The sequence below is a fragment of the Parasteatoda tepidariorum genome, chromosome 6 (genome assembly GCF_043381705.1).
Source record: "Parasteatoda tepidariorum isolate YZ-2023 chromosome 6, CAS_Ptep_4.0, whole genome shotgun sequence".
NCBI lineage: Eukaryota > Metazoa > Arthropoda > Arachnida > Araneae > Theridiidae > Parasteatoda > Parasteatoda tepidariorum.
Window position 1 is genome coordinate 25,590,632 of NC_092209.1, and position 16,699 is coordinate 25,607,330.

General features: G+C 32.2%; 1 protein-coding gene across 2 annotated transcripts in view; it reads right to left on the reverse strand.

Moving 5' to 3' along the window:
• LOC107440430 (pancreatic lipase-related protein 2) overlaps nucleotides 1-15,508 on the reverse strand; it is a 46,936-nt gene extending 31,428 nt beyond the window's left edge. For both annotated transcript variants that reach the window (XM_071182112.1, XM_071182113.1), the window contains exons 1-4: nucleotides 15,340-15,508; nucleotides 11,888-12,327; nucleotides 8,402-8,648; nucleotides 1,348-1,572 (exon numbers count right to left, since the gene is read on the reverse strand). In XM_071182112.1, coding sequence (XP_071038213.1) covers nucleotides 1,348-1,572; nucleotides 8,402-8,648; nucleotides 11,888-12,327; nucleotides 15,340-15,361 — 934 coding nt within the window. In that variant the 5' untranslated portion in view covers nucleotides 15,362-15,508. The remainder of the gene's footprint in view (nucleotides 1-1,347; nucleotides 1,573-8,401; nucleotides 8,649-11,887; nucleotides 12,328-15,339) is intronic.
• Between the last annotated feature and the right edge of the window lie 1,191 nt (nucleotides 15,509-16,699).

A 16,699-nucleotide genomic window follows, 5' to 3' on the forward strand; every position in this document is an offset into this window, starting at 1 on the left:
TTTTACTCCTCTTTCGAAGATCGTCAAAAAGAGACCTCTAAATAAGATCCACTGACAAATAATTTGAGTACATTTGACCATTTGTTTTGTTAATAGTTTTTGTTTTCATATTTTTTCGTGTTTCCTGATTTGATCTTTTCCGGTAGCTGAAAGAGGTTTTGATAGTCTCTCTTAAAAGTTTTCTCAAACACAAAGTCCATGGAAAAAATACCATGCCTCCCAAAACTGGTCATAAATAAAGGAGGTCGCTACACAGAAGTAGTCGAAGTGGAAGTGTATGAATTATTAGATGGGAAACAGAATTTTTCTGGTGAATTTAGAAAGTTGCAGGTTTGAATACCAAACAAGTGTGGGCTCTAGTATGTGTATAAAGATGGAGAACAAAAATTTTTTTAAAATATAGATGAGAGGAAATATGATTAAAAAAAATAATAAAATATAAACACTATAAATTTCAGATTTAATATATTAACCTTTATAAATCGATTTGAAATATAGACAAGTACCCAATTATGCGTCAAGGTAATTCACCCCCGATCCAAGCACCCGATTATTTTGTTTGTTTTTCTTGGGGCAGTAGTTTGTATGGTTGTTTACGATAATATACCGCCAACCGCTGAAACTGCTCCCGCACTGACTGCATGGTAATGTCCCCCTGACGAGCCTGCCATGTATGTCAGTGCCTCCACTTGAATTTCGGTTTAGCGTTTTTCCTTTTTGATTTTTAGGATGTTAGGTTTCCTGTTAGAAACTTTTGAACATATCTGTTACTGTATTTTCTAGGTAATATTTAGTATGTTATTTCCTGTCAATGTTTTCCGGATTTTTCCTATTGTGGTAATCATTTCAGTTCTTTTATGAGGTTATCATTTACTTTGCTTAAAAAAATTTACTCAAATATTCTTCCAGTTATGACATGAGCTGCTTGACTCTATCGTAGCTTGGAATTATGTATTTTAAACTTTTTTTTCGTCAGTTTTCATTATTATTATATTTGTATCTTTATTTATTTTGTATGTATATTTATATTGTACGTATATTTATATATATGCTAGATTTGTGCTAGTTTTAAATCTTTGCACTCAAGAGGAAAATCTCAGTCCCACTGACCATTTAACCCACTCTAAATGTTGACATTTTTGTATATCAATGCTTTGGAGCCATTTCATATAGCGGCCACAATATCTAATGTAGAAGCGCCACTACCGAAGATTCTCGCTACCTGTGAACTCGATCAAAGTTGCTTTTTAGGAAGAGGGAACACTTTTAGTTAAATTTCTAACAGTTGGTGCAGTGATAAATCGATAAATTCTACTATAATAAAAACCTAATTCTTAGAATACTTACTAAAAATATCGAAGAAAATTCCTTTTATAGTACTTGGGCACCCAGGTTGCCTTTTACCACCATTTGGATAATAATCAACGTGCCCTATGGGTTTTTCTATACCAACACCACCGTACATCAAAAGATCAGCGTTTGTATGCACAACGTCTACAAATTCAGCATCATTCTTCGATAAGTGGACATTTTCGTCTTCATCTTCAAATAGAGGGCTGGCTGGATCTAAGCCTGAAATGTCAAAACAAATGTTACAAACCATGGTTTATGGCGTGTGATACGCTTAAATAAATTAATAGAAGAATAAGTAGAATTAATTGTATTTGAGCAACTTTGAAAAAATTAGTTTCAAATTAGTAGAAACATTGAAAAAATTACTGTTGAAAAATGCTTTGAAGACTTGGCAGTTTAAATTAATACTCCTTCTTAAATCTGAAAAGAACAAAATTTTCAAACTCCTACTTTTTAAACATCATTAATAGCTATGAAACGTTGGATCGTAAAAATTAACATCATTATTAACGCTTAAAGAAATTAAATGAAAAACAAGTAAAGAAACGCTTGAACAATTTGAAAAAAAGCACCTTAGAATTTATAGAAACATCGCAAAAAATTACTACTGAAAAGTGCTTTATTTTAAAACTGGACGGGATATATTAGCACTCATTTCTTAAATCTAAAAAGAAGAGATTTTTCAAATATATATTTTTTATACAGCTAGAAAATGTTCACTTTTTAAAACTAACATCAATATATTTATTATCATGTCCTTAATATTTTATTTTACACTTTATAATCGTCGTTGAACAGCCGATCCTATTTTAGGTTTACTACTACTAATGGTTAACTCCGTAGCCGTGTAATTTAGAGCCAATCCAGAAAACAAAGAAACTCCTGGATCAGTACCCCCCAGAGGTATGATTTGTTACGGGAACATGGAGGACTTTGTGACAGGCCTGACAACTTTCAACGCTTTTTGGAAAAATTTCTTTTAGCGGTCGATAAGTTTATGCGTTAATGTATCATTCTTTCTTTTATAAATTTGATTTAAAGTTCTTTTCACAACCCTACTTGTAAGTGATTCGAAAGCTTATATAAAAAAACCACTGTATTGTAGTCCTCAATGGAGGTATGTAAGAAGCACGTGTAGTTCGAAGAACACGCGTAGCGAGAAGCGCGCGTGTAGTGATTAAGTTTTCGCAATATAACATTTCCCTATTGCTTAGGCGTGGTGCATCCTTATTTTAAATTGGAATTCTGTGAGAGCTTAATTTATTTGACTCACTTTAGCTTATTACTAATATTAAAAAAACAAGCGTGTTTGCGATCTACCTATTTTACTAATCCCATGCTTAATTTGATTTCTTTGTGTGTGTTTTTTTAATGTTTTTGTTGCGTTTCCTTCTCTTTTTCACTTTTCCAATTTTCATTAACATCTTTCCACTAAATTAACTAATCACTTCATTTTAATTTCACTTATTGAGTCAGCAAACATCACTTTTTTTCAATTTTATAGCCGTGGTTGAACAGCTGACTCAATTTTGGATTTACGATTACTAATGTTCAACTCCATACCCTTGTAATTGTGAACAAATCCAGAAGACGAGGAAACTCTTAGATCAGTAGGGGAGAGTGGGGTCAATTGTAACAGGGTACGATTGTAACAGAGCAAAAATTTCGAGTGTCGGGTTCTAGATTTGGTTCCTAGGTGGCGCACAAGGTGTATTTAATAAATCTACATGTACACCCCTGATGGCAACCATTTTTATGTACTTTTGAAAGAGTTACATCACAAAAGATATTTTCACGCCACGCAAGTACTTTTTTTGGTATTAGAATATTATATTGTAACAAAGTAATTTTGTTTAAACAAATAAAAATTAGTAACCGAATATGTAAGTGGACACCTTAATTAACATTTCAATAAAAAAAAGATTAGTTTTGCTAATTAACTAGCATTGTTTTTAACAAATGAAGCTGAAATGGCGTCTTGGGGACAATTGTAACAATAAGTAAAGGGACGATTGTAACAGCTGAAAATAAATAATCTTATGTTTACAAACCATTACTTAACTCTTTAAGAACCACCAATAGTTTCCTATATCATTTATATTATGTTGCATGTGCATTATTTTATTTGTCACCTTTCACAGCATAAATTAAAATTTTTAACCCCTTAAAGTTAAAAGTTTAACCCTTTAGGTCTCTGCTCATTATTATTTTTACTCCTAAAATATCACTACTATTTTGATCAATAAAAAAATATATCACAACTATGATAATATGTATAATTAACTATGTTTTAGTTGAATTTATGAACTGTTACAATTGACCCCGTAAGTGGGGACAATTGTAACAAGTGCACGACTGTCAAAAATTGTTAATAACTAATATAATAATATTTAAAATCAGGTATTTAATTTTTTTTCTAGTAGAGGATAGTCTACTTTACTCGTCTGTCAATTAATACTAATAATATATTGGATTTTTTGTTGGTTAAAAATAGTTAAGTAAAAAATGTTACAATCGACACCACTCTCCCCTACCTCCAGAGGTAGGATTTGTTATGGGAACATGGTGGACTTTGTGATTCGACAGATTTAACGTGAATCAGTCACCATTTACTACACGGGGAGTCATCGGCTGGCGGGAATAGAACCCACGACATCTTGGACATGGGCCCAGTGCCCTACCAACCAGGCCGTCCCTGCCCCATTTCCTTAATAGTCAGTAAGGTGGGTAAATAAAAAGAGCAAAATTTGAAGCAGTAGAAAATACAGTTTGTCGATAAAAAGAACTCACCTCGATTTAAAAAAAACTTAAGCTTTCTGCTGCTATGGAAACAATAAATAGCGCATTTCAAAGAGGGGAGTTTCTCTCCCCTGATCCCCTTTTTCTCGCCGATTCGATCAAAAACCTGCCTTGGCCCAATTATTGACCCAAAACCCCTACTTGAAATAGTTAAACCTCGTAACCATAGTCACCGCCTCTGTTCCAGACGAACAGCGAGAGGAGCTTTTTACCTAGACCGAACAATCTTCATTTTGTTTTGTATTTCAGACTAAGTTTAATAATAGATATTGATAAAATATACGGATATATTTTAAGTTTTGATCATGTCATATGGAGGGGAAGAATGCTGCCTACGACCATACAGTTTAGTTGAACACAGAAAAAGCTACAAATACTATGATTGATATGTAACTAGACAATAAGGGGTGCGAAGAGACCTTTATCCAATTCATCTTGTAGTTGTCATATCATTGAGGTGAAAAATACATTGAGAAATAAAAAGGTGAGGGGCCGAAGCACTAAAGGCATCGTCAATGAGGTACAAAATTACAACCCGACAGATGACAGATCCACCCGACAGATTTAATATCCACCAGACCCCCTTTACTACATGAAAAGTATCGGGGATCAAACTCATGACCTCTTGTGCATGGGTCCCACGCCCTGCCAACCAGGCTATCTCGCCCTACGAGTTCATAAAGAACGTATAGGTTTATATAAATATATTTACGTTTGTCTGCCCTTTTGAAAATAACATTCAAAACAAGAAAAACATGATCTTAACATATCTCTCATCATGAGCTGAAAAGCAACAGCGCTTTCTTACTACCAAGCCCTACGTAACAGAGAAGTTAGAACACTTGAGTGATTTAAAAACTCCTGTTTCAGACTATTCTATTAAATTTTCTAAAAACAGCAGCTTATAGAGAAAAGCCTATTGCAGATTTACAACACATATTATCGATATCAAATCTGCAATTTTAAACACATATTATCGATATGTGTTTTAAAAAATCTCATTCAAGAAGGGAGGGGGAATTTCCCCAGTGTTGCCAGCGTCTATCGCTGAAGAGAATATCTAACAAAAATATCTGTTAGTGGTTCTGTGAACTACCACTTTCTTTTGAAAACTAATATCCATTCATCAATTTCGAATTCAAAAAATAATTTTAAATATTAATCAAACCAAAAATCCTCGAATTTGAAACAAAGGTCACGAAAACATTCGTGCCAAGAACAACCCTGTAAAAGACATCCTGTATTATGTCATGTTAAAGTCTTAAGATATTGGTTACATTTTGGGTTTTATTTAAATGTTTACATGCCGGTCTCTTATTTTGTACCGATAAAAAACGTGGTCAGCTGGTTTGCACATAAATTAAATGGTATTTTGTCAGAAAATGAAACAATTGTTTGTTTCCAGAAATGATATGCATCACATAATATATATTTTTATATAATTAACGGATTTTGGTTGATAAGAATACTCCTTTTCTCCAATTTTAAGTGCTAAGAATAAAATATTTCAGTTACCAGTCTTTAACCTTTTGAAAAAGATGCCAGCTCCAAGAATTTACTCGTTGTTGCCAGCAAACAATAATCATTTCCTCTCCAATATTGAGTTATGCATAAAACGAGAACAATAACTGAATAATTTCAATCAGTCGCGATTTTCTATTAATGCCCTCTACTCAGTTTAACACGTTCACGCCGGGAAAAGTGAAAATACTGGTAGGAGAACTATTTCAATATTAGATAATATCAGGGAGGAGTTAATCTATTCTCAACAATAACAATTCACTGTAAAGAAATATATCAGGGCGAAGAAGCAATTCAATATAAAAATTGCATCCGTTAAAAACAATTGGTAGTTATGGATTTTTATTATTCCCTGAAAAAGAAAAAAATATGAAATTTATTGTTACCAGTTTTTACTCCGGTGCGCTGCCAAGATGAGAAAATCTAGCGTGACCCACCGGTGGGTCACCAAGGCATGAACGTGTTAAATAAATCATTTGAAAGTATATTATATCTTTTAATATTTAAAAATACTCGAAAATATAAAAGTACCTTTTTAAACAAAAGTATAAATTTTGCAATTAAAATAAGACGTTTATCAATTAAAATAATCTTAAAAATACCCCAGCTAAAATTGATTGCCACATTTCGGTCAAAAATTTTGTCCCAAATAAGTTATCGAATGAAACTAACAATATGTCAAAGCAAATGAAGTATTTTTGAAATCATATAAAGTACAAATTATAAATTTAAATTCGAATTTCAATTTAAAACTTAAAAATTAAAATATATTTTTTTCTAACAAGGTTATTCCGATAGTATTATTAATAATATATTATTGGGTTTAGTACATTCCAATATTTCTGTCGCCCGCAAAGAATGCGAAGGCTTCGTCTGCAGTAAAAGTTGGAATAAAAATATAACGTTAAAACGCAACCACTTGTATGCCAGATCCCTTTATAAATAACCTGCAACAAGAACTGGAAACTTTCCAAAGCGAAATTTGCCAATGACTATTTGTTTTGAATGCTCTCCAACGTATTCAGCCATCCCCACTCAACAATTTATGGATGAAAACATAAATCTATTGAACGTATAAAATGATATCTATTGTTGGTAAACATAAATCTATTGAACACACTTCTTCAGAATATTCTTGAGAATTTTTTTGGGAAGGTAGATGAATAGATGATTTATTTCTAAATGCATAAATAAAATTAATATTGCTTTCGAAAGAAAGTTATAGAGGTAAAAATTGTGCTTGAAATTAAAACGAAGGAAAGCATCACGGCCTGGATAATATGTAGCTTTAAATATCATTTTTGAACTTTTATTAACGTTTTTTTTTGTCTACAATGATGAGTGAAAATAAAATTTAAAAATATTAAAAAAACTTGATATGAGTTATGTGAAATATATGAGTTATATGGTGTTCCGTAAATGATGCGACATACTTCTAGGGAAGTAGAGCACATCATACGAATTAAGAGTTACCTAGGAAACCATGACTGCAAATGTCATCTTACGCTGCTGGGGGCGCTTTCCTATAATGGACATGCTCGTGTGTCTTTGAACTTGTAACTTTATTTTTCAGAAGTATTTTATTTTATAAATANGATCAAAAGGTCTGATTTTATTTTATAATTTTTATAACAGTCGTTGAGCAGCCGACCTTATTTTGGGTATACGACTACTAATGTTCAGCACCGTAGCCTTGTGACTCTGAACCCAATCCAGAACACAAGAGAATTCCTGGATCAAGTATTGGAAGACATTTGCCTTTGTGGGGGACTTTTTGATTGAACTAACCAGCATTAGCGCTACATGGAGAGGGAAACCACGAAAACCTCCCTCCACGGTTAGCCTGACTGCGAGGAGACCCTATGTTACTATTATTTAATTTTATAACTGTCGGTGAACAGCCGACAATTTTTTTTTTTTGGATTTACGATTACAAATGTTCAACTCCGTAGCCTTGTAATTTTGAACGCAATCCAGAAGACAAGGGAACTCATGGATCAAGCATTGGGAGAAATTTGCCTTCGTGGAGGACTTTTTTGATGGAACTAACCCGCATTTACGTTGCATGGAGAGGAAAACCACAAAAACCTCTCATGGTTAGCCTGACGGCAAGGTTACTCTAACCCATTATCCGTCTACCACTGAGGATATTTTACGTCAACACTGTGGTCGGTGCCAGCCGGATGCGGAATTCGTATCGACTGGGATTCGAGCCCGGTTCGCCGCATTGGAAGGCGAACGCTCTATCCCCTGAGCCATCGCGGCTCTTATGTTACCATTAGTTATTGTCGAGAGTTCCATTAAAATAGGCTCCGAAATGCTGTTTAATCGTAATTTAAAGATTAGGCGAGCTGGTCCGGTTAGTCACCAAATCATTAAATTACGATAAAACAGCTAATACTGTACCTATTTGAAAGTAATTTGTGACAATAATTAATAGTAAACAAAAAATTAAGATAATTCCGAAAAATAAAAGCACCAGATGTTCAACGGCACACAATGTAGCAGTTCATAATAGGGAGAGAAAAAACCTTAACGACATTCGATAACATTTCCGGTCATGGTTTCCTAGGTAATCCCTATGATGTGCCCTATTTCCCCTAGAAGTTTGTCGCAACATTTACCGGACATCCTTTATAACACACAGAACCGAAATGGAGCAAAAACAATATTATGTTATAACAAATGAAATATTTATGAAATTGTTTCAGGTACAAACTAATGGTACCTGTAATTCTTCCAGGCTTAGTTCCGCGTAATTCTTGCATTCTCTTTCCAATGAAGCCAACCACATGGGCACCCAGACTGAAACCGATGAGATGGAGATCTTTTTCTTGGATTCCAAGTTTGTCCTTAATCCTGTAGTAAAGAACCGCTGCCTCTGCGCCTACCAATTCAGTATTGACTGCTGCCTGTATGTAGTAAGGGACTCGAGCACCTAAACTCCAGTCGATGACAATTACATTCACTTCCTCCTGAAAAATGTGCAAATGACTTTGTTTTCTTTTAACCCGTTAATACCTAAATTTTTATATTGTAAATTTGTGAAAAAGTGCTATTTGAGAAAGAGTGGCAGTACATAAATACTAATATCTGTCTACTTTTCGGGATTTTAGAGAAGATCTTACTTTTTACATTTAATGTGGTAGCAAAATTCATATATACTTTATTCTTGCTTAGATGAATGCGATTTAAAATGATTGTGATTATCATTACATTTAAACAATTCAAACATTTAGATAATAACACTGCTGGCTCTCTGAAAACGTGTTCAAGAGTTGGTTAAAGTCTAAAGTAAAACTGTTAACAATCTCAATTAATTCGGAATTTCCCTACCACTAGGAAAAAACTTTTTAGAAAAGGTAATGGTTTGCAAGTATATGAATTAAGTGGCAGGTTCGAATCCCGCCGTACCCCTGGATGTATTCTTTGTGATGTTTTTCACTATACTGTGCTATGTGTACTTCTACTTGACAAAGGTTTATAAGTCTTAATTGAGCACACAAGCCCGCAAATGTATGTCGTATCGATAAACCAATAAATTAAGTGGATATTTTTTTATCTTAGCTGCCACTTGGTTCTTTTAAAAATCACATTTCCATAATAACAGGTCTAAATTATAATCTTTATGTTACTAATATGTTCTACGAAATGTACAAATGACGTTGATTTTCTTTTACCCATTAGCATCCAAATTTTCATAATGCAATTAAAAAAATTTGAAAAAAAAATCACATTTTCATGATAAGAGATCTACATAAGACTCTTTATATCACTTATATATCGTGATAAACAGAGACGTTTAAATTTTTACAAGATAAAAACTACTTTTGCAAAAATTATTTTATCAGTTTTTATCTCTTTATGAAAAAAAATGAAAAAAAGATCTGTCCTCCAACTAGGACGTTGGGAGCAAACGGGTTTAAAGTATCTCTGATAGATAATGCGTATATATCTGTCATACTCAGTTACTCTATGTGATGCCTGCTGTTCGAATTTATTAAACCATAGCTGTCGAATCACCCGGTTTCCGAAAGATATTATTTTATTTTTAAAGTTGGAACAAAACACGTAAATTATTGCTTTTTTATTATTTAAAAACAAATTATTATAATGATTATAACCTATACTATACATAAATAATTTAAATGAAAATATTAAAAGCCCAACATTATTTTTTCAAAACAAAAAGTGTTTGCACACTTAAAACAAGTTCTGTTCATAATCGTTAAATCAATTCTTATATCGCTATCACGACAAAGAGTTTTAACTAGAATGTATAATAAATAGCTGCAACATTAGCAAACAAAACTCCATTCCCAGTAACATGACTATTTCCAAAAAGATAATGACTGGCAATTCACATATTATTCTTTCAATTCTTACAATTTATTCTTACAATTTATGTAAGGGAAACATGAATTTTTTTTATGTCCGCTATAATATAATAATAATTCAAATGCCAGTATATCCATCTGACTCCAGGAGAAAGCGATTTTTTTTTAATAGAGGAGTAGTAGTTAACACTAAAAATATCAAATGAAATTAACCAAAAGTGAGCCTCACTTAACCACCTAACAAATGTTTTTCATTGAAGGCATTTTTCACTGAATTTTTTACAGATAACTCGACTAGAAAAAGATTAATATAATACATCAAGGCATAAGCACAGGTGCCAACTTGTACAGCCATTGAGAAATTATTTTCGTTGTGGTAGTAATATTTATATTTTAGCCTAAAAATCTTAATTTTAAAAATTAAATCCTAATTTTCTTACGTACCATAACAAATTAATAATTCAAATCTGAGTATAGAAGATGTTTTTAGCAGCACTTACATCCATATCCGTATTAGTAAAATAACTTAATTTTTTTGAAAAATTTTAATGCTGTAAGTATTATAATATTACCTCTCTCTAAATTCTCAATCAAAAAGCAATAACAGGGTTATTGCGGTCATTGAAAAATTTTACTACGAGATGAAACTATCAAGTCGGCGACGATGAAAGATTTAAAACTAATTCATATTAGATTCGTTAAGCTACGTAAATTAGTTAAAACCATATTTTTACTGTCACTTTTTTATTTCCTTCCCCAAATTGTTACCGCTTATAGTTTGTAACTTTTTACCCCCGAAACAATGATGTGAGGAATCCTTGAATCCGTAATAATGAATCATAGGAAATAAAATTAAAATACGGGGCATTTTAAGAATCAACTAACCCACAACAAAATTACATTACCGTATGAAGTTGGAGCTATGATTAAGAGATACAGGAGTTAGACAAAACTATGGAAACGCGTATGTACTAACTCTATGAAAACAATTTTTCTTTTAAAAGCAAATATTTTGGGAGAGTTTACATGGGTAAATTGTTGGCACAGGTTGAAAGATCATTCTTTAAGCTTATAGAAATGATGTTACTTTTACCCTTGCAAAAGTTCGGATCTACGAAAATGAACATTGATTTCTTTTTAGCTTTTAATGTCAGCAATTTTGAAATCATTCAACAGGATTTCAATATTGATGGTAGAATGCTTTTTTAATCATAGCAGTTTTAAAAATAAGAAGCTTTTAACTTATTACGCCATTCGGAAAATTTTACATGAGTAAAAAGGATTCCATTTCTAAAATTCTCAAAACTTCAAGCATGATCTTTCGAATTGTGCCAACAGTTTTGACATTTAAATCTTCCAAAACAATGGCTGCTAAATGAAAGATTGTTTACATTGAGTAAGTATAGAAGTGTTTCTATATTTTTTCCCCACCCCTGTATAAGTTTAGCTGTACCTGGGGATTAGTGAGCTTTGCCCAAAATGAGGTAAAGTACGTTGTGAGATATTTTGCAGAGCGTTAAACCATATTGGGGTTCAAATTGGCTGCAACTTTCCTATGGTGCTGAGTATTATCGTACTTCTGAAACTTGAAGGCACAACATTTTTTGAGCCTCCTTTAGTTTGCAACAAGTACAAGTTTACACCATATTATGGTTTTCAATTGAACCAAATTGTTTAAGAGTGTAGATCACTGTATCAGAGTTTTAAAACTTAGAAATCAAATAAAATGTTCCCAAAATTTTGTTAGAACGTTTGTTTTTGTTTAGTTTTGTTTGTTCAATCAAGCGAAAAAATAATATTAACCATTAGAATTAAAAGCAAAAGAAATGTCCATATAAAAATTAGTATTCAACCTCAGAGATCAAAATCAATCTTACCGCTTCTAATAAGGCCGATTTCATATTCCACACCCATGTTAAATTGTTTTTTCCACCAAAACCGTGTGTTATGAACTTGAGAGGGTGAGAAGGGTTTAGATTACTTTTGAGAACAGTGCTCACATCCTTGTAATCTAAAAATTGAGGTACAACCAAATTCTTTCTTGTATACAGTAAGAACTTAGTGTTTACTGTTTCTGGAGGTTCGGGAAGTGTTTTCAAGTGCTTGAAGGTACCATCCTTGTCGAAACAGCCCAAGTCATCGTAACACACACTTTGAGCTCTCTGAAGTATGCTTGGGTGTGATCGAGAGATGCCCAATTTATAGGCTAACTTATGTAGTTTCACTTCTTCTACAGCACTTTTAGCATATTCATAAATGTTTGCATCTCCATCTAGGTCCACTTTGTCACCATGGCTAGAGCAGACCAGTAAAAAAGCTGCAAAAATAAGTATTTTACGACTTCAGAAATGTTTTTTTTAAAGCAAAACCCATTTTATCAGTGAATTTAAGGACAATCAAATAATTACAGTAACGATTAGATTACTTTTACATGTATTCCTTTTCACGTAATTCATAATAAACAATAATGCCTTTATTGCAATCTCAGTTTTTATTGCAATCTTAATGCCTATATTGCAATCTCAGTAAGAACTTTTGCCATGTAAAATCATCCAAAACGTTTGCTGCCAAAAGAAATATTGTTCACATAAAGTTAGAATAAAAGTTGTTCGATAGATTTTTCTAATCCCTGAATATTTACCCTTTGCACTCGAGAGGTGACTGTCAGTCACCGCTGTCACCTGTAAATTATCCGCCACTCTAAATGTGACTTTTTTTTCACCTTAATGTTTAGTTACCACTTCATTCAGTGATTTCCGGGTATTATAAGGTAAGTTTGTAAAAAAATCTTTCAAAATGTTAGTGGTTGCGTCCGTTTTTTTGACAACTGAAAGAACTTCGAGTGCAAAGGGTTAAATGCACTAAATATTCATTACTTATGTAATACCTTTTTCTATTTAAATAAAGTTCATTCTATAATAACTGGGCTGGGATAGCCTGGTAGGTAGGGCCCATGTCCAAGAGGTCGTGAGTTTGATCCCCACCAGCCGAAGACTACCCGTGTAATAAATGGTGACTGGTACACTTTAAATCTGCCGGGTCACAAGTCCTCAATTTGTTCATAACAAATCATACCTCTGGAGATCGTTCTCTGGTTCAGGTCAAAATTACGATCTGTGGATGAATGAATGAATATGAATGGGTCCGCTCTATAAACGGGTTGTGACATATGTGTGTGTCAAATGGTGCCACTGGAAAACAAGAAGAAGCGCACCTCTTTCGACTTAATGGTATACGACAAGAATAACTATAACAACCTTTTTCATCGAATTTTAGAACAGAGGATTATTGATAAATTTATACAAAGAACAATCATGGTTGCGTACGTTACATTTTTTGGGACAAATCCTATATTTCCCGTGTAAGAAAATGCCATTCCGCTGCAGAAATATTTCGTTATAGAAAATATTTGAAAATTTATTTTAAGATTGAATAAACAAGTTTAACGATCTTCAAAAAACTAAATTGATTTTTTTTTAAAAACTTTTATATAGTGATATAATTTATCTATTTCTTCCATTTATTAAGAATATTACCAAATAATAATTCTGTTTAAGCTTTATGTTCCCGAAATATTATTATATTGAAATTTTTATTAGTGAGCAATTAGGCACTATTATTATTATGTTACTTTTTTACATTGCCCTCTCTCTGATTTTTTTTTCCTTTACATTGGCTAGGTTTTAATTTTAAAAAATTTTTGGGTACTTCCATGGGTACTGCTCATTTTTATTGTACGCTCTCATTAGGCACTCATGTTTTGAGTACTGACCATACTAAAATTCGTTACAGAAAGTTTTTACGAATTATAAATCACAAGCCTGTGTAATCTGTGTTTATTACTTGATATTAAATCATTTCTTGTTTTTTTTACAGAAAAAATAGGAACAGAAAAAAAAATGCTCAAAAATAGTAAATAAATAAATTCATAAAGGTCGTCTTACTGTGAAAATATCTTTTATTAACACATTTATGAAACGTAAAGTGTTGAATAACGCATAAAACATCTGACCAATCACTGCTGTCAAACTGATACAACAGTGTCTCTAAATAACACGGTGACTGTTTGCATCTAATTTCAGCTTATTTATTTCTGGCAGCAGATCTTTAAACGAAGTGCCGCTTTCGGTTGTATTCCCCTAACTGGCTTTATTTCCGTGATTTTTAAAAATTAAAAAGTAGTAATTAATTATGCGAACAACTTAGATTTAGAACAATAAAACACCTGTGAATGATTGTTTCAGATTGAGGTATATTTTTATGGAAGCTTTTATTTATTTTATTCTAATTAACCCTTTCCCTGTCAGCGTCGCATCTCATTGGTTCTGCATTTTTGTACCCGTATGGTCCGCGTCGCATGCCAGGTAACGAAGAGAAAAATTACATCATTGAAATTGAATTCGTCGCTACTTGCACGTCTCTTTAAATCACACGATTATTTTCTAAATATTACTAAAGGAAGGTGCAACTAGCCCCACTTTCTTCTCAATTTTCGCAGTGAGATTTCCCACCTTGAATTGAAATCAAAATCATTTCGTGCTTTCTGCAATTTCGCTTTCATTAGAGTTACCGTTGCATGTCAAAATAGTTATGATGTATTCAGAGAGTGAGTCAGAGGACAGTGAATTTATTATCTCTCAGTCGGGAGATGATAGTTCTGATTTATCAAGTGAAAATTCTTTTCCGAAATATTTTTTACCCCAATTTTAATAATTATTTTATGTAGAAAATTATCGTAAACACTATAGAGTTAATAAATATGTTATCACAGTGTTTTTTTCCTCTTTTTCTTTAAGATGAAGTTTGGGTGCATTGTAGGGTAAACTGGAGATCAGTGGAAGGGACATCACATATTTCACCACCAATAGATCAAGCAAAACTCTGCTTGAGGACAAAAATATTTTGAATTTCCGAATTCAGGATCGAACATGTATTAATTTTCAGCAATAAAAAAATGCTTTTTCGGGTCTGATATTCGAAAAGAAAAATCCGACAGAGAAGGGGTTAACAGTTATTTAAATTTCAGCATACATTCATTGTGGTATAATATAATACTCCGTTAAAGGGTTAAAACTAGATCTCTTTTGCTCTAAAGAAACACAACATGCTTTAAATACTTTTTTCAAGTAGAATTTAATGAAGATTGAAAAAAAAATATTTTTACTTTTATTTAAGAATCAGTAATAATTTATAAATACAGTTAAATGAATTTATGCTAGTCCTTATATATATTATAATCTCTAACAAATCTTTCGCACTATTAGTGATTCTTAAATGCTTAATTATCAATATTTTTTTCTTAATAAGTAAAAAATTTTCTGAAACTTACCCGTAAATAAAATAGACAACATCCTGAATGCTAAAATTCTGATTAAATTATAAAGTTTGAACACGTTGGCAGCAATTGATAAAATGTGTTTTTAATCAACAAAAAATATCTTTTTTATTTCATCAAACGCAACAGGTGTTTTACTGTAGGTGATAGGCTATTTCCCAGGGTCTCTCATATTTATGATCTTTCGATTAAAGATATATTTTAAATAAACAATGTGTAGATGGATTACCAAAATATAATCAACTAGTCTTATTGTGATATCACGATATTAAGGATGATAAAATGAATCCTTGGATTAATGCTGTGAATGATAAGATATATTCACAAAAGGTCAAATATACGGGGGAGGGGGAGTACAGTTTTGTACATTCCAATCAATACTGGTTTTAACCCTTTAATATGAAAAATTTTCTAAGTGGTAATAAAAGTTATGATTTAAAATGAAATCAGAGTTAAACAAGAGTGGGTCGAAAAACATTTTTTTTTTAATTCGGAGCTCTTTAATTCGGCAAAGTTTGCCCTTTGAAATAAGAATGAAAACGGCATCAAAGATTTAAAATCGATAAATAGTTTACGTTTGCGCTTTGTACTAAAAATTGTTTAAAACTTGAAAAAAATCATGTTTTTTCAAACATGAATCTATGACCTTGCAGAAACACGTATGACCTTAAATACGTAATTTTATTTAAAAAAATAAAAACTTTCAAATATTTTACAGCTAATTACAACAAAATCTTTGATGCTGAAATACTCAAAGAAGGTTCAAAAACTAAAACCCCAGCTCCTTTTTTCACAAGTGATGTAATTCTCTCAAATAAATTTTGTTCTAATTTATAAATTTTTCAAAAAAGTCATGTTCCAGTGCCAACTAACCTCACAATTTTATCATTACACTCCCAAGGCCCTGTAATCGATTTTAATTGATAATTTTGTAGGCGCTGCAGTCACAGCACAATAACGAATTATTTTCTTCCATCCATTTCATGATTTTGTAAGCCAATCTTTTCTCTTAATTTCTTCTTTAAAATCATGATTAACACTACCACAAGGCTAAGTATCAAATGATTGCAAGGTAAAAGGCCCCCCACAGGCCCGAAAGGTTTCGAACAATCAAATGACTATTACTATAAAGCATGAATCATATGATTTTAAAGTAAAAGCTAATAAAAAGAAAATTTGCAATTTCTTCAGTTGATTATTAATTAATAGCTCTTTTTTAAATTTTGTAAGAACAGTATGAACCCTCAACCATTACAAAGTTACCATCTGTTTAATTAAGTGGAATTGGTAATGGAAGGAATTACAGCGTCAGACTGGAAGAGGCCGAAAACCCAGATAGCAAAATAAGGTTTAT